General features: G+C 42.3%; 1 protein-coding gene across 2 annotated transcripts in view; it reads left to right on the top strand.

The window, feature by feature from the left end:
- Nucleotides 1-21,973, top strand: part of tmem132e (transmembrane protein 132E) — a 692,467-nt gene that overhangs the window by 614,153 nt on the left and 56,341 nt on the right. For both annotated transcript variants that reach the window (XM_060912829.1, XM_060912828.1), the window contains exon 4: nt 9,628-9,820. In XM_060912829.1, coding sequence (XP_060768812.1) covers nt 9,628-9,820 — 193 coding nt within the window. The remainder of the gene's footprint in view (nt 1-9,627; nt 9,821-21,973) is intronic.

Here is a 21,973-nt window from a genome sequence, read left to right as displayed (position 1 = left end):
TGTGGGGTTTTTTTCCTTTGAGCTTCTGCGTCACAAGCGCCATCTACCGCCTTCCACATACATGAGCTCAGACGCATACCATTAGCTACTCTCACTAATGGGGAGAGAGAGTATGCCATCCCTCCCAACCTGAGAGCACAGCCAGATTTGCTCAAGAATATCGTAACTCGTGATCTCTCAAGTGATGTCCCACTTTTACAATGGCTACATACAGTCAAGTTGCACAGGTAGACCCTCTGGGAGGATTAGCTAGCTCAGATTGGTGAATGTTGTTATGGTTGCAGTGTGTTGTTTGCTGTTTGATTGTTTCTTTGCTCCGGCCAGCCCCTCCCCCCCAAAAAAAATAATCATAATCATAACACAGTGTGAAAAACAGCCTAAGAGATTATATATTCAACATCCTGTTATGACAAGCAGCACTACACTGGAGAGATGATTCCTTCTAGATTGAATATGGGTTTTGGGTTTTGTGTTGTTTTTTTTCAGCACTGCCTGCTTGTCAAAACAAGAAATAATACCACTTTGTGAAGACTGTGCACATCAAATGGCCTTTCTTTTTTCTTTTCGTTCTTCGCCATCTACCTTCACAGCCTCCTCCATGCTGTAATGGAACTTCAGTGACAGGTGTACTGCGGCTTCATTAAATTGTTAAATTACAGAAGTGACTTTCACATGGCTGTTGTGATGTGCTTACTGAGCTGCTCAGCTTCGCTTGCACAGAGCCCAGCCAATTTAACAGCTGATCAGATGAGCAATCAGAAAGCAGGTGTTGATATTCAATGTAGGACTCTTTTTTTTTTTTTTGCCTCAAATGAAAAACATTAATCAACTAAACGTTAACGCCGTGATATTGCATCTTGTTTGAATAGTCGTTGAAGAAAACTTACCATGATCAGATATTTTATATCCCTTATGAAAATATAATCACTCACTCATTCACGCCAATCCCTGCCACATTAGACAATGGAGGACCCCACATGTGGCAGCCGCATGACACCTCAGGCATCGCCTCTCAGCTTGATCAGCAAGCTGCTCCTCTGAAAAGGTCTTGTCTCTGCTCAGTTCATTATGCCACCTGTCTCTATCTGATGCCTCATTGTACCATGTTGAATTACAAATCCCAAAGCACTTGATCATCTTTCGCACAATCCTTCCACCGCTTACTCGGGTGGCCACAGCTGCATGCGCCGTTTGACAGGTCACCCAAAAGGGATTGTTTAGGTATCCTATGGTTGTCCATTCTAGATACATGGCCCAGCCAGTGCAAATGATTACCAAGTCTCAATGGGGGATGGCACGGTGGTGTAGTGGTTAGCACTGTCGCCTCACAACAAGAAGGTTCTGGGTTCAAACCCAGTGGCCAATGGGGGCCTTTCTGTGTGGAGTTTTCATGTTCTCCCCATGTCTGTGTGGGTTTCCTCCGGGTGCTCCGGTTTCCCCCACAGTCCAAAGACTTGCAGGTTAGGTTAATTGGTGGCTCTAAATTGACCATAGGTGTGAATGGTTGTTTGTGTCTATGTGTCAGCCTTGCGATGATTTGGCGACTTGTTCAGGGTGTACCCTGCCTCTTGCTCATAGTCAGCTGGGATAGGCTCCAGCTTGCCTGTGACCCTGCACAGGATAAGCAGTTATGGATGGATGGTCTTGATGGTAGTAGACCTCGCTCTGGTAAGCACCTCGGTGTTGGTAACACGTTGACACCACTTGATATTCATTATCCTCTTAAGAGATTGCTGGTGGAACATCTAAAGCCTGTGGGTATGAGTGGCGAGGGTAGCCCAAGTCTCGTTGCCATAAAGTAATGTGGGGAAAACAGTGGCTTTGTAAACTGCAAGTGTGGTAGTAATTGACAACCCAGAGTGCTTCCAGCACCTGTCTACTAGGGATTTATATGTAGCAGCTGCACAAGATATTCTTCTGCTGATCTCAGCATCCAAGGTGACATTGTCAGACACCACGCCACTCAGGGAGGTGAACTTGTGGGTATGCTTCAACTGATGGTTGTTGATTTTGGTGGGGGGAGGATCAGCACAATTGAAATGCCCTTCAGTTTTGGACTTGCTGATGGTAAGTCCCCAGCTTTTGCACACATGACTGAGGGATGACATGGCTTTCTGTAGTACATCTGCTTTGTGGTCAACAAAAGCTGTGTTGTCTGCATGAAGAAGTTGACCAACCGCATTGTTCTGTACTGCCTTGAACTTTAAATGGCTAGTGTTAAACAGGTTGCCATGCTGTTTGCGATGTATTGCCACACCAAAATTGAAAGTGTCTTTCAAGGAAAGGCGCAGTACAAAGGTGAAAAACAAGATAAACAGTGTGGATGCAAGGATGCATTCCTGTCGTAGCCCAGCTGTCACCTCGAAGGGGTTCAGTAAGCTCTCCACTGATGGATACTTGTGCTTGCATACCTTCATGGAAACTGCAGATGATATTCACAACTTTTGAGGGTATGCTTTCATATAAGAGCATTAAACAATGCCATAATAATGATAATAAGCAGTTTCATAGCCACATATTGCCCGTTTCCTCATTATTTCATGACAAATTAAAGAGATAAAAGATCTGGAGTTGATTCCAAGTGTTGAATTTGCATTTGATACATGTTCATGGGCGCACTCAACATGCAGTCCGAAGATGTGTTGATGCAAATGAAAGGGACCATCACTAGGCTGAATGCCTCCCCCCCCCCAAAAAAAAAACACAGATCCATCAGAGAGCTAGGAGAAACTTTAGTAGTGGCCAAATCAACAAATTTATACTTTCTCTAAAAGAAAGAATGCACTGGTGAGCTCAGCAACATCAAAATGCCTGGAAGACCATGGAAAACAACTAAAGTGGATGATCATAGAATTCTTTCTTTGGTGAAGAACCCCTTCACAACATCTAGTAAAGTCAAGAACATTCGAAAAAGTAGACCTGTCATTGTCAACGTCAAAAGTCAAGAGACACCTTCATGAATGTAAATACAGAAGTTTTACCTCAAGATGCAAACCACTGGTAACACTCAAGAACAGAAAGCTTAGATTAGACTTTGCTAGAAAGCCTGCCCAGGTCTAGAATAAGATTCTTTAGTAGATTCTGGACAGATGAAACCAAAATTAAACTTGTACCAGAATGAAGAGAAGAATATGGCAAAGGAAAGTAAGGGCTCATGATCCAAAACCTACCATATTATCTGTAAAACATGGTGGACATGAGCATGTATGGCTTCCAATGGAACTGTGTCAGTGGTGTTTTTTGATGATGTGACTGCCGATAGAAGTAGCATGATGAATTCTGAAGTATACAGAGCTATACTTTCTGCTCAGATTCAGTCAGATTTTGCAAAACTGGTAGAAGCATACTGAAAAAGCAACTCAAAAGCTTCTTAAGGCAAAGAAATGGAATGTTCTTAAATGACCAAGTCATTTCATTCAGCAGACACTCTTATCGAGAGTGACATACAACAAGACCATGGTATACCCATAGCAGTGGGCAGTTGGGGGTTAGGTGCCTTGCTCAAGGGCACTTCAGCCATTCCTGCTGGTCCAGGGAATCAAACCAGCAACCTTTTGGTCCCAAAACTGCTTTTCTAACCTTTAGGCCATTTAGGCAGTCAACCCAATTGAACATGCTTTTCACTTACTGAAGACAACACTGAAGGCAAAAAGGTCCACAAACAAACAGCAACTGAAAGAAACTGCAGTAAAAGCCTGGCCAAGCATCTCAAGGGAGGAAACTCAATGTTTGGTGATGTCCATGGGCTCCAGACTTCAGGTGGTCAGTGAATGCAAAGGATTTGCAGCCAAGCATTAAAAAAATGATGCTTCTATTTAGAAGGGCTGGTTTGTCCAATTACTTTTGAGTCTGTGAAAATGTTTAACAAATGGCTGTAATTCCTAAATGGTTAATGTAATTTTTTTTTTGTTAAACCCCTTGAATTAAAGTTGAAAGTCTACACTGGGGACAGCCATGGCCTGAAGGTTCAAGAAGCAGCCTTGGGCCCAAAAGGTCACTGGTTTGATTCCCAGGACTGGCAGGAAAAACATGAGGGGAGTTGAGTGAATGAATAGCACTTTCCCCTCCCTCTGTATCATGGCTGAAGTGCCCTTGGGCAAGGCACGTAACCCTCAACTCATCCCTGGGTGCTGTACCATAGTTCCCACTGCTCTGGATATATGTGTGTGCTCACTGCATGGGTGAGTTCACTACTTCAGATGGGTTAAATGCAGAGGAGGAATTTCACTGTGCTTGAGTGTACATGTGACAAAGTCTTCTTCTTCTACACTTCAATTGCACCTTGATCAAATACTTATGGACGTGACTGTACATGAGCTATCCGGAATCACCCACACATCTCCAAGTGAGTTCCATGTTTTGGTCCAGGCATGTAGAAAAATACAGTTTTGAGAAACGTATTTCACAATAAACAGTTTTCATTTGATGTGTACGTCTAAGTGTACTTTCACTGGATTTCTTATTCTACAATCGTAGTCTTGTAAACTTGAGAGTATACCTGAATGAGCTCTGTATTTCATGGTATTCATGTTTAATATTTGTTCCACTCATTTTACTCATTTCACATGCACACTAACTCATTAAAGCTAGCGTTGAATACCCTTCCAAAATCAAAGACTTGCTTTAGGGGCCAAGTGTCTACTCACTCACCTGTTAAAATGAAATCCAGTCATCCTTTCATTCAGTGTGAAAAGCAGCTTTTGGTACCTGGGTAATAATTTTTTGTTGCTATCATTCCCCACGGATTTATTTATACTAACTTTTTCCCCCAGTCCTTGAAGGTTAATCACCCATAAAATGAATGTAACTGCTGGGCGTTTTAAAGCTCGACTCTGGAGCAGCCGATGGCTAATGACTGATTGTTGACAAGATTCTCGCCCAGCCTTTTGAGTGTGTCTTCAGCCGGTGGTATTGATCCTCAGCGATGGGCTAATTAGCGCAATGTTAACTTGGTAAATGTGGCGTCCAGGAGAGGGGCAGCAGGAAGAGCTGGTGTGTTTAATGGAGATTAATTTCCATTTAAGACCCTTTCCTTTGAGCTATTTTCTGTCTAAACAAAAGGCAAAGTCATCACAGTTTTACACTGGCAAACATTTGGATGAGGTTAGCGTTTTAATTGGCTTCATTGATCTGAACAAGCAGATTGCTAAAGGTTTGCCGCAGTGACTGTGTGATTCAGTCTGTCGCAAAAACCACATCAATCTTATTGACCACGGGGTGATATCCAACATGCCTAAGGTGGGAAATTTGGATTTCAGGTATTTGGCGTAATTAGAATTCATGGACATAACCATAGACCAGATTAGTATTACGTATATATACCAGTCAGCCATAACTTTATGACCACTGACAGGTGAAGTGAATAACATTCATTGATTATCTCATGACAATGGCACCTGTCAAGGGGTGGGATATATTAGGCAGCAAGAGAACAATCAGTTCTTGAAGGTGATGTGTTGGAAGCAGGAAAAATGGGCAAATGTAAGGATCTGAGTGACTTTGACAAGGGCAAAATTGTGATTGCTAGATGACTGGGTCTAAGCATCTCCAAAATGGCACATCTTGTGGGGTGTTCCCAGTATGCAGTGGTTAGTACCTACCAAAAGTGGTCCAATGACAGACAACCAGTGAACTGGCAACAGGGTCATGGGTGTCGAAGGCTCATTGGTCCACACGGGGCACGAAGAGCTACTGTAGCACAAACTGCTGAAAAAGTTAATGCTGGCTAAAACAGAAAGGTACAGTGCCCTCCACAATTATTGGCACCCCTCATTAAGATATGTTCTTAGGCTTCTAATAAATTCATTTTTTTAAAATAATATAGGACAACAATGCAGAAAAAGAGGAAATTCTAACCTTTAATTCAAGTGCATTTATTCAGTGGGAAAAAAAATCCCACATTAAGAAATAATTCTTTTACATGAAATCATGTGTGCCACAATTATTGGCACCCCTGATGTTAATACTTTGTACAACTCCTTTTGCCAACAAGACAGCACTTAATATTCTCCTATAACATTTCACAAGGTGGGAGAATACAGAGAGAAGGATCTTCGACCGTTCCTCTTTGCACAATCTCTCTAAATCGTCCTGGGTCCTCTCCTATGCACTCTCCTCTTCAGCTCACCCCACAGGTTTTCAATTGGATTGAGGTCTGGGGACTGAGATGGCCATGGGAGGAGCTTGATTTTGTGTCTGGTGAACCATTTTTGTGTAGATTTGGCCACATGTTTAGGATCATAATCTTGCTGAAAGTCCCAGTGACGACCCATCTTCAGCTTTTGGGCAGAGGCCACCAGATTTTGATTTAAAATGTCCTGGTGTTTCAAAGAGTTAATGATGCCACGCACCCTAACAAGGTTCCCGGGGCCTTTGGAAGAGAAACAGGCCCGCAGCATCACCAATCCTCCCCCATACTTCACAGTGGGCATGAGGTGCTTTTCCGCATACTCATCTTTTGTGATGTATTAGAGTGTTTGTTGCCAAAAAGCTCTATCTTGGTCTCATCTGACCAAAGCACACGGTCCCAGTTGAAGTCCTAGTACCGCTTGGCGAACTCCAGACATTTAGGTTTATGCTTGTAAGTGAGAAAAGGCTTTTTCCGTGCATTCCTCCCAAACAGCTTGTTGGCATGTAGATAGCGCCTGATGGTTGTTATGGAGACTTTGTGACCCCAAGATGCTACTCTTTGATGTAATTCTCTAACAGTGAGCTTTGGAGAACTTTTTACTTCTCTTCCCATCCTCCTCACTGTGCGTGGTGGCAAGATAAACTTGCATTCTCGTCCAGGCTTGTTTGCCACTGTTCCAGTTGTTTTAAACTTCTTGATGATTCCTCTGACTGTAGATATGGGCCGGTGTAGGCGAGTGGCTATTTTCTTGTAGCCATTGCCTGACTTATGAAGGTCGACACACATCTGCCTGGTGTGTTCTCTTGTCTTTCCCATGTTGAAGAGTGGATAAGAGAAATAGGCCTCTGTGTCACATCATATTTATACCCCAGGGAAACAGGATGTGATGAATTACTAATTAAATGTTCCTAGATACTCTGATCAACTTTATAAACTACAGTAGAAATGACAGAAATGCTTCAATTACATTTATTTTCTAGGAATTGTTATGGGTGCCAATAATTGTGGAACAGGTGATTTTATGAAAAATAATTATTTCTTAGTCAGGGATTTTTTTTTTAATTCACTTGAGTTAATGGTTACATTTTTCTACAATTTTCAGTGTGAGATTATGCTTCTGCAATAAAAATTGAATTTATTTTAAGGCTTTTAACACATCTTAACCAGGGGTGCCAATAATTGTGGAGGGTGCTGTATCAGCATTAACTTTTTCAGCAGTTTGTGCTACAGATCCTTACACTTGCTCGTTTTTCCTGCTTCCAACACATCAACTTCAAGAACTAACTGTTCTCTTGCTGCCTAATATACCCCACCCCTTGACAGGTGCCATCCATACACTGTGGAGGGTCGAACACTGACTAACTGACATTGTTTTCAATGAAATCTGTCGCTAATCCACTTGTCAAATCTCCATTTTTTTTGCCTGACATACTCCCTCGTCAATCTGTTCACGACGTAATATAACTTCTCCGAATGCTTCCCTACGTGTGCTCCTGTCCCTGTGTGCGTGTGATATTATTTCCAGCCCGCTGCATCCCTCTGTAGTTGTCAGCTGCGATCAGCAGCTTTGCATGCGCAACAGGCAGCTGGGATAAAGCAAATAATGCTCCATGAGTGAGCATGGGACACGCAGACAACGCTCATTTAGCTTGTCACTATCCATTATGGAGTTCTGCACTTCGGGCCTCTGAGTAGAAGAAGAAAAGTTGCATCGGAGCTGCTCCATGGGCAGTGATTTAAAGCTTGTTATAAACTCCCACTTGCACTTGTTAGGCAGAGATGAGTTGGAATTTAGGCTTAAAATAAACAGTTTTACTTTGACATAACAGCGTTGTTGAATGTTTGATTCTGTTTGGTCAGAAGGTGGTGATTAATTTCTAACACAGCAGCTCTCGCAGTAGTTCCAGGTGCACATTACATGTTTATATGAATTGACTTGTTCTACTAGGTAGGATGGAAGGAGTCTCCAGTGTCAGCCTATGTAAATTAATATCTCATCTCATTATCTCTAGCCGCTTTATCCTGTTCTACAGGGTCGCAGGCAAGCTGGAGCCTATCCCAGCTGACTACGGGCGAAAGGCGGGGTACACCCTGGACAAGTCGCCAGGTCATCACAGGGCTGACACATAGACACAGACACCCATTCACACTCACATTCACACCTACGGTCAATTTAGAGTCACCAGTTAACCTAACCTGCATGTCTTTGGACTGTGGGGGAAACCGGAGCACCCGGACGAAACCCACGCGGACACGGGGAGAACATGCAAACTCCGCACAGAAAGGCCCTCGTCGGCCACAGGGCTCGAACCCGGACCTTCTTGCTATGAGGCGACAGCGCTAACCACTACACCACTGTGCCGCCCCGTAAATTAATATATTTATGTTTATATAGTCTACTAAACTACAAAAACACCCTTGGAACATCCCAGCACATTTACTGTATTATTACTAAAAATGCCAGGATGTATGAACTTGATACATGCTGTCTATCCTGGCTACCAGCTCGGAAATTGCTAGGAAAGTTTCAAATATTTGTTTGCTACAAGCAGTAAAGCAAGGATTTCTGAGTCTCAACATGTATGGTTGAGTTTATTTAACAGTTATTATTTAACAAATGTATTAAAATGGGGGAATCATAGCCTAATGGTTAGTGAAGCAGCTTTGCAACCAAAAGGTCGCTGGTTTGATTCCCTGGACCAGCAAGAATGGCTGAAGTGCCCTTGAGCAAGACACCTAACACTTAACTGCTCCCCGGGCTGCTCTGGGTATGTTGTACGTCGCTTTGGATAAGAACGTCTACGAAATGCCATTAATGTCATGTAAAATATACAACTTTTATTGCACAACTATAGCATGTTTACCATCAAGCCAGTTAGCTAGCAATTTGCTTGCTGGCATTTGTCACAAAGTATTTAACAACTGGTTTATGAAGAATGCCAAATCTGAATTTGTTTAATATGGATACCCGAACATCTGTCTATATTATGAAAGTCAGTCATCCAAGAGGAATTAAATATCCCATCTAGTGGTTTAGTTAATGGTGTGTTGAAGAAAAATAAATAAATAAATAAATAAATAACCATAGTTTTTGTGTAATTTTTAACCTGCATAGCAATATTTTCATGATATGATCATATGTAGAAAGAGCCATTTTGCTCTTCTCTCAGTTTTCATCTCTGAAGCTGAATATTTAGTCCTCCGAATTCATTCCAAAGCAACAGATGGCCTTGTATCGGCTCTGCTAATTGTCTAATTCTTTGATTGTTTCAATATATAATGCCTAATACATGACAGAACATCTGTCTCTGCTGATGGCCAGAACATTAAGCCATTTAATGATCTAATACCAATCCGACCCTAATTATAATCTTTGAAATGAGCTTCATAGCTGAATTGGTAGCTAGCCCTAGCATTTTGTCAACAAAAATCTTGCTCAAATAATGGATCGCCAGATGTTTCATGATGGCATGATTTTTATTTTCCACCCCCCTCAGCGATGTAGCTGCCAACCTCGAAATCATGCAGCTGGATTTTGAAATGGAGAACTTCACCAGCCAGTCAGTGACGAGGAGAATCAACTGGAACATCGATTACCGCGGAGAGAATCCGCCTCCAGACTCAGACAAGGTGGTGACCGAGTTGACGGTGGTGCAGAAGGACATTCAGGCCATCATACCACTGTCTATGGTAAGCAAGCCCCATCTTATTAGTTACAATATCTTCTGGCACAACAGCACTCAATAAGATGTGCATGCTTTTTAAATTTCAATTGGTTTCATAAATACAACAAGACATGAACTTCAATTAGAGCTGCACCAAAAATAATATCGGACGGATTTCTGTATATATACAGTGGCATGCAAAAGTTTGGGCACCCTTGCTGAAAATGTCTGTTACTGTGAATAGTTAAGTGAGCAGAAGATGAACTGATCACCAAAAGGCATCAGGGTAAAGATGACACATTTCTTTAAAATTTTCCGCAAGATTACAAATTTATTTCCATCATTTACAGGCGTAAAATACCAAAAAATGAAAAGGACCTGAAGCAAAAGTTTGGGCACCTGACATGGTCAGTACTTAGTAATACCCCCTTTGGCAAGTATCACAGCTTATAAACACTTTTTGTAGCTAGCTAATAATCTTTCAGTTCTTACCTGGGGGATTTTTACGCGTTCGTCCTTGCAAAAGGCTTCCAGTTCTACAAGTTTCTTGGGCTGTCTTGCACGCACTGCTCTTTTGAGATCTATCCACAGATTTTCAATGATGTTTAGGTCAGGGGACTGTGAGGGCCAGGGCAAAACCTTCAGCTTGTGCCTCTTGAGGTATTCCATTGTAGATTTTGAGGTGTGTTTTGGATCATCGTCTTATTGTAGGACCCAACCTCTTTTAAACTTCAACTTTTTTACAGATGGTGTGATGTTTGCTTCCAGAATTTGCTGGTATTTATTCGAATCCATGCTTCCCTCGACCAATGAAATGTGCCCTGTGCCACTGGCTGCAACACAACCCCAAAGCATGATCGATCCACACCCATGCTTCAGAGTTGGAGAGGTGTTCTTTTCCTGGAATTTGCCACCCTTTATTCTCCAAACATACCTTTGCACATTGTGGCCAAAAAGTTCTATTTTGATTTCATCAGTTCACAGGACTTGTTTCCAAAATGCATCAGGCTTGCTTAGATGTTCATTTGCAAACTTCAGACACTGCATTTTGTGGCTAGAACACAGGAACGGTTTTCTTCTGATGACTCTCTCATGAAGGTCAAATTTGTTCAGGTGTCGCTGCATAGTAGAACAGTGCACCACCACTCCAGGGTCTGCTCAATCTTTCTGAAGGTCTTTTGCAGTCAAACAGGGTTTTTATTTGCCTTTCTAGCAATCCAACGAGCAGTTCTTTCAGAAAGTTTTCTTCATCTTCCAGACCTCACCTTGATCTCCACTGTTTCTGTGAACTGCCATTTCTTAATAACATTACGATCTGAGGAAACAGCTACCTGAAAACACTTTGCTACGTTCTTGTAGCCTTCTCCTGCTTTGTGAGCATCGATTATTTTATTATTCAGAATGCGAGCGAGTTGCTTAGAGGAGCCCATGGCTGTTGATTTTAGGGACAAGTTTGAGGAGTCAGAGAATTTATACAGCTTTGAAATCTGCATCATCTGACCTTTCCTAACGAAGAATTTGAACAAGCCACAGCTCAATAAGCTAATTAAGGTCTGGAACCTTGGTTAAAGTTACCTGAGAACTCAAATGTATCGGGGTGCCCAAACTTTCGCATGGTGTTCCTTTTCTTTTTTCACTCTCCAATTGTACAAAACAAAAATAATACACAAATCTCGCAGAAAACGCTGAAAAGAAATGTCTCGTCTTTACCTTTATGCCTTTTGGTGATCAGTTCATCTTCTGCTCACTTAACAGACATTTTCAACAAGGGTGCCCAAACTTTTGCATGCCACTGTAGAAGAGAGGTTCATTGAGTCAACATATATTGGTCAATACTCATGCCTTGGTGTTTTCACAAAAAAAAAAAAAATTATTGAAGGATATTTAACAGTTATTCCACAAAATCAAGTCGTACATGAGCTGATAGCCGACGAGGCGTGTAGCGCCGAGTCAGCTGTAAGCCATGTATGACGAGATTGAGTGAAATAACTGTTTTATTCTATCCACAATCACTGGATTTTGAGAAACAGAGCATTTTTATTTTTATTTTTTGCAAATTCGATCAATTAAAGCTTTATACAAAACGTCTGACAAAATAATTTCCGCTTAGAACGTAAACAAACCAGCGAAATAACAGTAGCAATTTGTGAAAAATGTGATTCATAATGATTCTTGAAAAATTGTATTTTGGGGGATTTTGTTTTCGAGTAGAGTTTTTCTTCTGTCCTCGGGTGATTCAACAACACGCTCTGCTAGTTTGTTTTTCCCTACTCACAGTATATGAGCTGTTAGCCTAGTAGTAGAGTAGCCAATCAGAATGTGCGATTATTTAACAAATGTATTAAACTTGCGGGAAGCCATGGCCTAATGGTTAGCGAAGCAGCTTTGTGACCAAAAGGTTTGCTGGTTCAAGTCCCTGGACCAGCAAGAATGGCTGACGTGCCCTTGAGCAAGGTACCTGCTCCCCAGGCTGCTCTGGGTACATTGTATAATACTTTTATTCCATGGTTTGGTTTTTTTTTTTGCTTTTTTGCATTTTGGGGGGTTTTGTTTTTGAGTAGAGTTTTTATTTCGTCCTCATTTGGTTCAGCAACACGCGCTGCCATTTTGTTTTTCTCTACTCACAGTATATGAGCTGATAGCCTAGTAGTAGAGTAGCCAATCAGAGTGCGTGATTGCTCATATCCAGTGAATGTGGATAGAATAATATCAAATATCACAAGAGTTCAGTGTTGGGAGGCCAGAAAGGACTTTTTTATTGAATTGTCTGAGGTCACATTGACTTCATACATGTCAACCTTTGGTCAATCAAACCTGTATAACCAACCTCCAAAATCCGTATTTCCCTTATAAAATCCGTATAAGATGCAAATTAAAATAATTTACCTAAAATTTGAATGATAATTAACAATGATATATCCCAGTTACTTTTTATTCAATATTAATAACAATAAACCTTCAGAATGAATACAAAGCTCCAATGTTTGACAAAAACACAAAGTGTTATCAGCGTAGTTACGAAGGAAATACTTCGTTGTTTGGAGACAGGTTTCACCGAGCGGCTATTATGCGCGAGACTTCATATTAGCCACAAAGTCAGAAAAATCTGTTCGTAAAATTATGTTATAATGACCAAATACAATGAAAAGTATTTTTCCAGTCTCACCTGTGAAAGGTAATCCCATGTGATCTCGTTTGGACGGTAAACCTGTTGGTACAGTTAAACGCAGCACATGAATGAGGCATCTTTATTCTCAGAATCTCCACTTTGCCACATCCAATTTGGTGGCGAGAATGACGTATGATTCTACGCAGAAGGCGGCGTCTATGTTTATATGTCTATGACTTCCGGGTTGGCGGGATTCTCGCAATGCGGTGTGCGCATGATCAAAAGTGGAACGAAGTCTCGCTACCACAAGATAACGCGCGATTTCATAAGACTCTTTACTGGCTGTCGTGAGAATTGATTATAGCTCTAAATAAATATTGAAGTTTTTTTAAAGAATCCGTATAACTTTATTTATACGCCCGTATACTACGTTTATTGAATCAAATCCGTATAAAATACGGACATTCCGTATAGGTTGACATGTATGTGACTTCAAACCACAAAAAATGGCTGACTTCGCAATCAACCCATTAAATTTCATTGCACCAAAGTGCTGTTGAATTCTCAGTTCGGATTGGTCAGGAGGTCTTGATTAATTTACCATAATAATAGCTCTGAGAGTTGTGCTGCTGCAAGACAAATCATAGGTTTCAGATATTTTTAAAAATGTTAGTGATTGTTGATATCGTGAAGCTTTCTGTCAGGCAATGTTTGTTTAGTTAATATTTTTGGAAGGAGCCTCCAGCGTCAGTGCTTTGTAATAGTCGGAGGTGAATCTGTAACCGTGTTTGCAGACTGGACGATTTTGTGGTTACTCAGTGACATGACGTCATCACTCGTTGGTGGTTATTTAGCTATAAGAGCATACTCAAGTGTTTTATTGCCAACCAGACTGATAGCACTCAAGCTGAAGCATCATCACCCAAAACTAGATCAAAGCTCATCTCATCTCTTATCTCTAGCCGCTTTATCCTTCTACAGGGTCGCAGGCAAGCTGGAGCCTATCCCAGCTGACTACGGGCGAAAGGCAGGGTACACCCTGGACAAGTCGCCAGGTCATCACAGGGCTGATACATAGACAACCATTCACACTCACATTCACACCTATGGTCAATTTAGAGTCACCAGTTAACCTAACCTGCATGTCTTTGGACTGTGGGGGAAACCGGAGCACCCGGAGGAAACCTACGCGGACACAGGGAGAACATGCAAACTCTGCACAGAAAGGCCCTCGCCGGCCCCAGGGCTCGAACCCAGGACCTTCTTGCTGTGAGGCGACAGCGCTAACCACTACACCACCGTGCCGCCCTAGAGCAAAGCTCAGGAAGTAAATTTTCAGAAAACTGATTTCATTTTTCTCACTCATTACTACCTGGGAATATACACACAGATAAACAACAGCTATTCAAACACTAAACATGCACATGCGTCTGGAATCGAGTGGATAAATGAGCATCAGGAGATATTGTGGATGGTGTAGATGTAAGCGCAGGCTTTGGTAAATTGTCCAAGGCCTCGCATTTACCCTCAGGAATCATGGGATTTGCCAGCAGGACCTAATCAGGCAGGCGAGTATAGATGTGTTTAGAGAAACAACAAAGGCCAAGCTCATACATAGCATGCCAAAAGCGCTTGCAATTAGTCCCACAGTGATTTGAGCCAGCAAATACCATTACACTCACACATACACACACACCACAATATGCACAATTATATGCACAAAAGTAACTTGACAGAAAAGCTTTGTGAAGCAAATTTGATTGCCTGAGCCAAATGTAGAGAAATGGATTGTGGGTAATTTACAGGGCTGAATTCAGAGCTGCCTCAAACATGCATAGTGAAATCGCACACATCAGTATTCAGGCTTTGGGATTATGAATCAGTGCAATGTGTAAATGTGATGCAGAGGTGTATCTCGGATTATTCGGTATTCTACCCTCGAAGCATTTTTATCATTTGTGATGTCCATTCCAGCGAGGTGTTGTATTATGTTCAGCTTCACCTTTCGATTATTTGTTGTAACATTTCACCCTGCAACTCCCAACAGCATCCATGTTTTTTTTTTTAAAAACCCAAAACATTTATTTACCGTTGTGGTAATTTACCAATGGAGGGATGAAAAAGAAAGGAAAGAAAGAAAGCGGAGCAGAGAAAAAGTTATGCCACATTTGTGTAAGGTACAGTAACATACATGTCAACCTGTACAGAATGTCTGTATTTTATACGGATTTGATTCAATAAACGAGGTATATGGGCGTATAAATAAAGTTATACGGATTCTTTAAAAAAACTTCAATATTTATTTAGAGCTATAATCAATTCCCACGATGATAAAAGAGCGCATAACATTTACAAACGTACTGTACACCACAGACAGCCAGTAAAGAGTCTTATGAAATCGCGCGTTATCTTGTGGTAGCGAGACTTCGTTCCACTTTTGATCATGCGCACAGCGCATTGCGAGAATCCCGCCAACCGGGAAGTCATAGACATATAAACATAGACGCCGCCTTCTGCGTAGAATCATACGTCATCCTCGCCGCCATATTGGATGTGGCAAAGTGGAGATTCTTCAACCGTCTCTGGTATAGCGTCTAGACAGTAGCCGAGAATAAAGATGCCTCATTCATGTGCTGCGTTTAACTGTACCAACAGGTTTACCGTCCGAACGAGATCACATGGGATTACCTTTCACAGGTGAGACTGGAAAAATACTTTTCATTGTATTTGGTCATTATAACGTAATTTTACGAACAGATTTTCCTGACTTTGTGGCTAATATGAAGTCTCGCGCATAATAGCCGCTCGGTGAAACCTGTCTCCAAACAACGAAGTATTTCCTTCGTAACTACGCTGATAACACTTTGTGTTTTTGTCGAACATTGGAGCTTTGTATTCATTCTGAAGGTTTATTGTTATTAATATTGAATACAAAGTAACTGGGATATATCATTGTTAATTATCATTCAAATTTTAGGTAAATTATTTTAATTTGCATCTTATACGGATTTTATAAGGGAAATACGGATTTTGGAGGTTGGTTATACAGGTTTGATTGACCAAAGGTTGACATGTATGCAGTAAGTTAATGACATTTACCATCTTTTGTGTTCCTGGGTTTTAAACTCGAGGAGTAGTTAAACGTTAAAAAAATAAATTGAAGCAAATGGGAGAAAAAACGAAAGATGAAAAAAAACAATGGAGGAGTAATAGAAGTATGAAGAGAGAGAGAGAGAGAGAGAGAGAGATTTGTAGTATTTCCCTGAACATTTGTAGGAAGTTTGGAGGTAATATTTATATATTTATATTAGTGCTGTCAAGCGATTAAAATATTTAATCGCGATTAATGTCGCGACTGTCATAGTTAACTCGCGATTAATCGCAATTTAATCGCACATTTTTGTCACATGAAAAACCATTGTAATTCTCTTATCAGCATAAAAAAGTGAATGGGCTTGCTTTGTACCAATGTTTCATCTCATCTCATCTCATTATCTGTAGCCGCTTTATCCTGTCCTACAGGGTCGCAGGCAAGCTGGAGCCTATCCCAGCTGACTACGGGCGAAAGGCGGGGTACACCCTGGACAAGTCGCCAGGTCATCACAGGGCTGACACATAGACACAGACAACCATTCACACTCACATTCACACCTACGCTCAATTTAGAGCCACCAGTTAACCTAACCTGCATGTCTTTGGACTGTGGGGGAAACCGGAGCACCCGGAGGAAACCCACGCGGACACAGGGAGAACATGCAAACTCCACACAGAAAGGCCCTCGCCGGCCCCGGGGCTCGAACCCAGGACCTTCTTGCTGTGAGGCGACAGCGCTAACCACTACACCACCATGCCGCCTGTACCAATGTTGTTTTTTTTTTAATTGCAGAGCAAACCAAGGGATGAAAAATAAAGTGCATATCACTGTGAAAATAAAAAAAATGTTTTATTTTACTCTTCATTAGTTTCTTTTGAAGAGAAGTATTTTCCATAAAAGAAGAAAAAAACAGATAACAAAAATAAAAACATTCATCATACGTTCAAAAACGTTCATCATAGTGTGGCGCTGTATTCTCTAATTCTCACTGCTTATAACTCTACACCCCCCCAGTGGAGATGAGCTGGGAAACTGAAGACCGAAGGAACAGTATTGAAAAGTATTTTTCCAGTCTCACCTGTGAAAGGTAATCCCATGTGATCTCGTTTGGACGGTAAACCTGTTGGTACAGTTAAACGCAGCACATGAATGAGGCATCTTTATTCTCGGCTACTGTCTAGACGCTATACCAGAGACGGTTGAAGAATCTCCACTTTGCCCCATCCAATATGGCGGCGAGGATGTTTATATGTCTATGCCTTTCTCCATCACTCACACGTACTCTTATTGAAGCAGCGCGCGACAAGCCTCAACAGGAACTACGGGTGACTCGCAGGGCCAAATTAGAATTTGCGTTAACGGCACTATTTTTTTAAATCGTGATAAATTGAGATCGCGTTAACGCGTTATTATCGCGTAAACTTTGACAGCACTAATTTATATATACTATATACATGAGATGGATAGAGGAATTAAAAAAGAGGGATGCAGGTGGAATATCAAAAAGAAAAATAGAAGCACAAAAAAGTGAACTATGAAAATCAATTGAAGCCAATGGTTAAACCATACTATGATTGCTGGAGCCAACAACCCCACAACTAAGAATGGATAAAAATGATAAGATGTCATTCTTTAATGAACAAAAAATTGGAATTGTTGGCAAGTTGGGGTGTATGAGGAACAAAACACTTTGGTACGTATTGTTACTGGAAAATAATCAGCTTCAGGCTACGAAGCTAACAGTAACTCTGTTAAGAGTAACTCAGGCCACAGTACACTGTGCCAGGGGCGTCAGAAGTATTTTTAATGTGGGGGGGACACACTGGCGGGGGGTCTGGGGGTCCTCCTACAGAAATTTTTTAATTAATTAGATGCCATTTCCTGCATTCTGGTGTATTTTTAACAGGCTGTTAAACACCTAATTTTACCTACAAAAGTCACTTAATTCAATGACTATAGAGACTCAACAATACATCTAGCCTGGGCCCGCCCATCCTAAGCGTGACGCAACACGAGGGCCTGTTGCGAGCTTAGTCTGGCCAGGCAAGCTATCTACAGCTCTTCCAAGCTCCCGAAAAATCGGGAACCAATCAACTTTGAGCATCTCCAACGGCCCTGGGTAGAGGCGTGTTCAAGGCAGTGACGTAGTAGAACTGCGACCGGAAGCCATAGATTGTTTATAGAATCTATGCCGGAAGCGCTTCATTCACGCTTCCGCATCTATTACGCATAGATGCTGTATTGAAAGCATTCAACGGGAAGTTCTCATTGAAAACGGAGCAAAGAGCAGCCCTGGAGGTATTTATTGAAAGGAAGGACGTTTTCGCCTTGCTCCCGACCGGCTTCGGTAAGAGTTTAATCTACCAGTTAGCCCCGTCGCGTCACATACGTCAGAGGAAAGAGTGATGTGATTGGTTTAAGCTTCGTCACAGCCTTTTCTGGCTTCGACCAGTAGCAAACTGAGGCATTTCAGGGAGGCGGGTCAACCACGGGCTCTGGGAAATGGTTGGGCTTAATATCTTTGCCAGACCAATAGCTCGGAGAGCTTTGAAGTCGCGTTAGCCAGGCTACAATACATCCTCATTCAACTAGCCCATATATTCATCAGCCTGTTTTTAAACCCACTGCTCTGCCTAAGATCATAAGATGAATGTGACACAATTTATCACCAACAATGACTTTATGGGTGCATTTTACTTTTTATTTAGTGTTTTCTTTTTTATTTAGTTTTAGATGTAACACAACATGCCACTGTGCCAAGCAATAGTGACACTCAACTGTATGTTTAAAAATCAGAATATTCATAATTTCACACAATGAACAGGCATGACATGGCATCATGCAAACTTCATAACACAAAATCACACTGTGTCAAGCAACGGCGACACACAAAAAATAACTTCACACTTACCCCTTTTCCACCAAATCAGTTCCAGGACTGGTTCGGAGCCAGTGCTGGTTCACAACTCGTTCAACTTGCGAGCCAGCTGAGAACCAGTTTGCTTTTCCATAGCTCGCGGTGCTAAGCGGAGCCACGTCATTACGTTGATGTAAACGTCATTACGTCGCTGTATACGTCAGTTACAGCGCTACATTTACATAAACCTTGGCGCGAATATCAAAGCAAAAACAACACGGAAGAAGCGGCAGCGGCAACAACAACAATAATAATAATGGATGACTTCGCGTTTGTACAGCTGCTGCTTCTCGTCGCTTAAAATTGGTGATCTTTCGCAGTCTTGTTATTGTTGTTGGTCTTAACAACTCCGCCCCCCCGCTGACGTAAGCGGTTCTTTCCTCTGGCCCAGCAGAGAGTTGGTGCTAGCCTGGAACCGGTTTTTCTGGCCCCAGAGCCAGTTCTTTGTCAGTGGAAACAGAAAACCCGGTTCCAAACTAAGCACTGGCCCCGAACCAGCCCTGGAACTGCTTTGGTGGAAAAGGGGCAACAATGAACAGGTGCAATTTTGTTCACCACCAACAGTGACTTTAGTGGGTGCATTTTACTTTTTTCCGATTTAGCGATACTCATAACAAAAATGACATGGCATCATGCAGTCTTCATAACACAAAATCACACTGTGTCAAGCAACGACACATAAAAGAGAACTTCACACAATGAACAAGTGCAGTTTTATCAACCTACATGCAATGGTGGTGCTACAGTAACATTTACAGATTAGTATAACAAATATATTTATAGCTATAACTCCTTCTTACATTGGTGCCACCACAATTTCTACCACTTCATAACTTTTATCCCCCTTTCCTTCCCAGTCCACCTGGAATAACATCCATCTCTCTCCATTGCTTTCCTTTCTACTATTCCTTCCCCGTACACTGATTTCCCATGTTACTTTCCAGAAAACTGTCAAAGACCAGACAAAACAAGTTCTTCAAATCACAACAGGGAATCAGTAAATATCATCAGAGCAGACTTGACCTCATTCTTGGCATTACAGTAAGGTCAGCCTGCTGGGTTTGAATTAAATGATAGCTAACATTAAGCTAGCTGATGCATCTAACATTGACTAGCCAGCTAACTGCACTAACATTTCCATTGGGACAAGAAAACCCTGTCCTGTGGGGAAATTTTGACTGACTTTCCGCTTCTTTGTAAAGAATTTCCTTATGTCCATTGTGTCTGGGGAGGAGCAAATACTGCAAACAATTCATCATCAACCAAGAATACCCCATTAGGCTAAGCTTATTTCATTGTTTAGTTGGACATTAATTTAACGTGGCCTCGGGTTAATTTTGAGGGCATATAACAAAAGAATAAGGTTTCAGCAAAAGCTAGCCATTGTGAGGTGGCAATGGGGATGACGTCACCTCCTCCACTTTCGAGCAGCTGCACCAAAATGTCTCTGCTCGCGCTGAGATTCACTCTCACTCAGTGAGTTGTTGTCGGGAACGCCTGGAAAACCCGGAGTGGATTTTCAGCGGTCTGTGTATTCTCTTATTGATCAAGTGAAATGGATTCTTTCACGAAGCAATAGAAACGGCGCTGGGTGAGCTCATATTTTATGTTAAATGTGGGGGGGTCTCTCATCCCATCTCATTATCTCTAGCCACTTTATCCTGTTCTACAGGGTCGCAGGCAAGCTGGAGCCTATCCCAGCTGACTACGGGTGAAAGGCGGGGTACACCCTGGACAAGTCGCCAGGTCATCACAGGGCTGACACATAGACACAGACAACCATTCACACTCACATTCACACCTACGGTCAATTTAGAGTCACCAGTTAACCTAACCTGCATGTCTTTGGACTGTGGGGGAAACCGGAGCACCCGGAGGAAACCCACGCGGACACGGGGAGAACATGCAAACTCCGCACAGAAAGGCCCTCGCCGGCCACGGGGCTCGAACCCGGACCTTCTTGCTGTGAGGCGACAGCGCTAACCACTACACCACCGTGCCACCCTGTGGGGGGTCAAAACGAAGAATTATGAAATGTGAAGTGGACACACCCCCTTCACATTCAATGGTGGCGACGCCCATGCACTGTGCAGTTGTTGATTCTTTTTCTATAACCACACAACCCACTGTGTTTTATTCTTTATGTACTGTACTGGGTATGACTTTAAACTGCAACCAGTGGTGAGTCTCAGGTCCAGGAGGACTTGAGTATTGGGGAAATACTTAATTAATCACCATTGCTCCCAGGTCCATGCTGATCCCGAGTAGTAGCACCTGCCTGGGTTCCAGCTATGGGTTAAATAATACATCACCAATAAGGTGCTGACAGCAGGGCGCTTTTCGGTGCAATGTGGCAGATGAACCCAGCAAGGTCAATGGCACACCACCAGATGGCATGCAGAAGAGCCACTCAAATGGCCAACGGATGGCATCACTCGGCAAGTCAGTTGTCACTGTGGGGCAACTTCCATCCCCGTTAGGTCTGTGGCGCTTTTGTTCACCACTTGGCATCAGGTCTGGAGGTCCAGAGAGACAACACGATGGGGGCATGACATCGTTTGTCTTACCTTACTCTGCAAGGCGCATCGTTAGGAGATGAGAATAGTGTGCGAGAGCTCATGAGGCCAGACATTCTGTGGCGGTTCGTGCCACCGCTGCGGGCGACTTTGTCGCTCTGGTGCGGGCCTCGCGGCCCATCTGCGTTTCTTCGCATCCTAATGAAGCAGTCATCATCACTAGCGATGGACAGACGACGACAATGTAATGTACAGGAAGTAGAGAACATGGTCTGGCAGACTGTCTGTTTCTTCTTGCATCAGACTGTCACTTTAGCACTAGCAGCATATTCCAAATAAAACAATGCATGCACTTTCAGTATGGCCTAATAAATGCTTTCTCACAGTAAAGCCCCCATTACACAACACACACACACACTTCTACTGTGTTCAAAAACCACAAATAAAAGCATTGACCAGAAAAAACACATTGACATGCTTAAACAGCCAATTACACACACACACACAGAAAGAGAGAGCGATTGAGAGAGAGAGAGAGAGAG

Source organism: Neoarius graeffei, chromosome 28, assembly GCF_027579695.1.
Source record: "Neoarius graeffei isolate fNeoGra1 chromosome 28, fNeoGra1.pri, whole genome shotgun sequence".
Taxonomy (NCBI): Eukaryota; Metazoa; Chordata; class Actinopteri; order Siluriformes; family Ariidae; genus Neoarius; species Neoarius graeffei.
The sequence above is the reverse complement of the archived record's forward strand: the minus strand, read 5'-3'. Positions and strand labels throughout refer to the sequence as shown.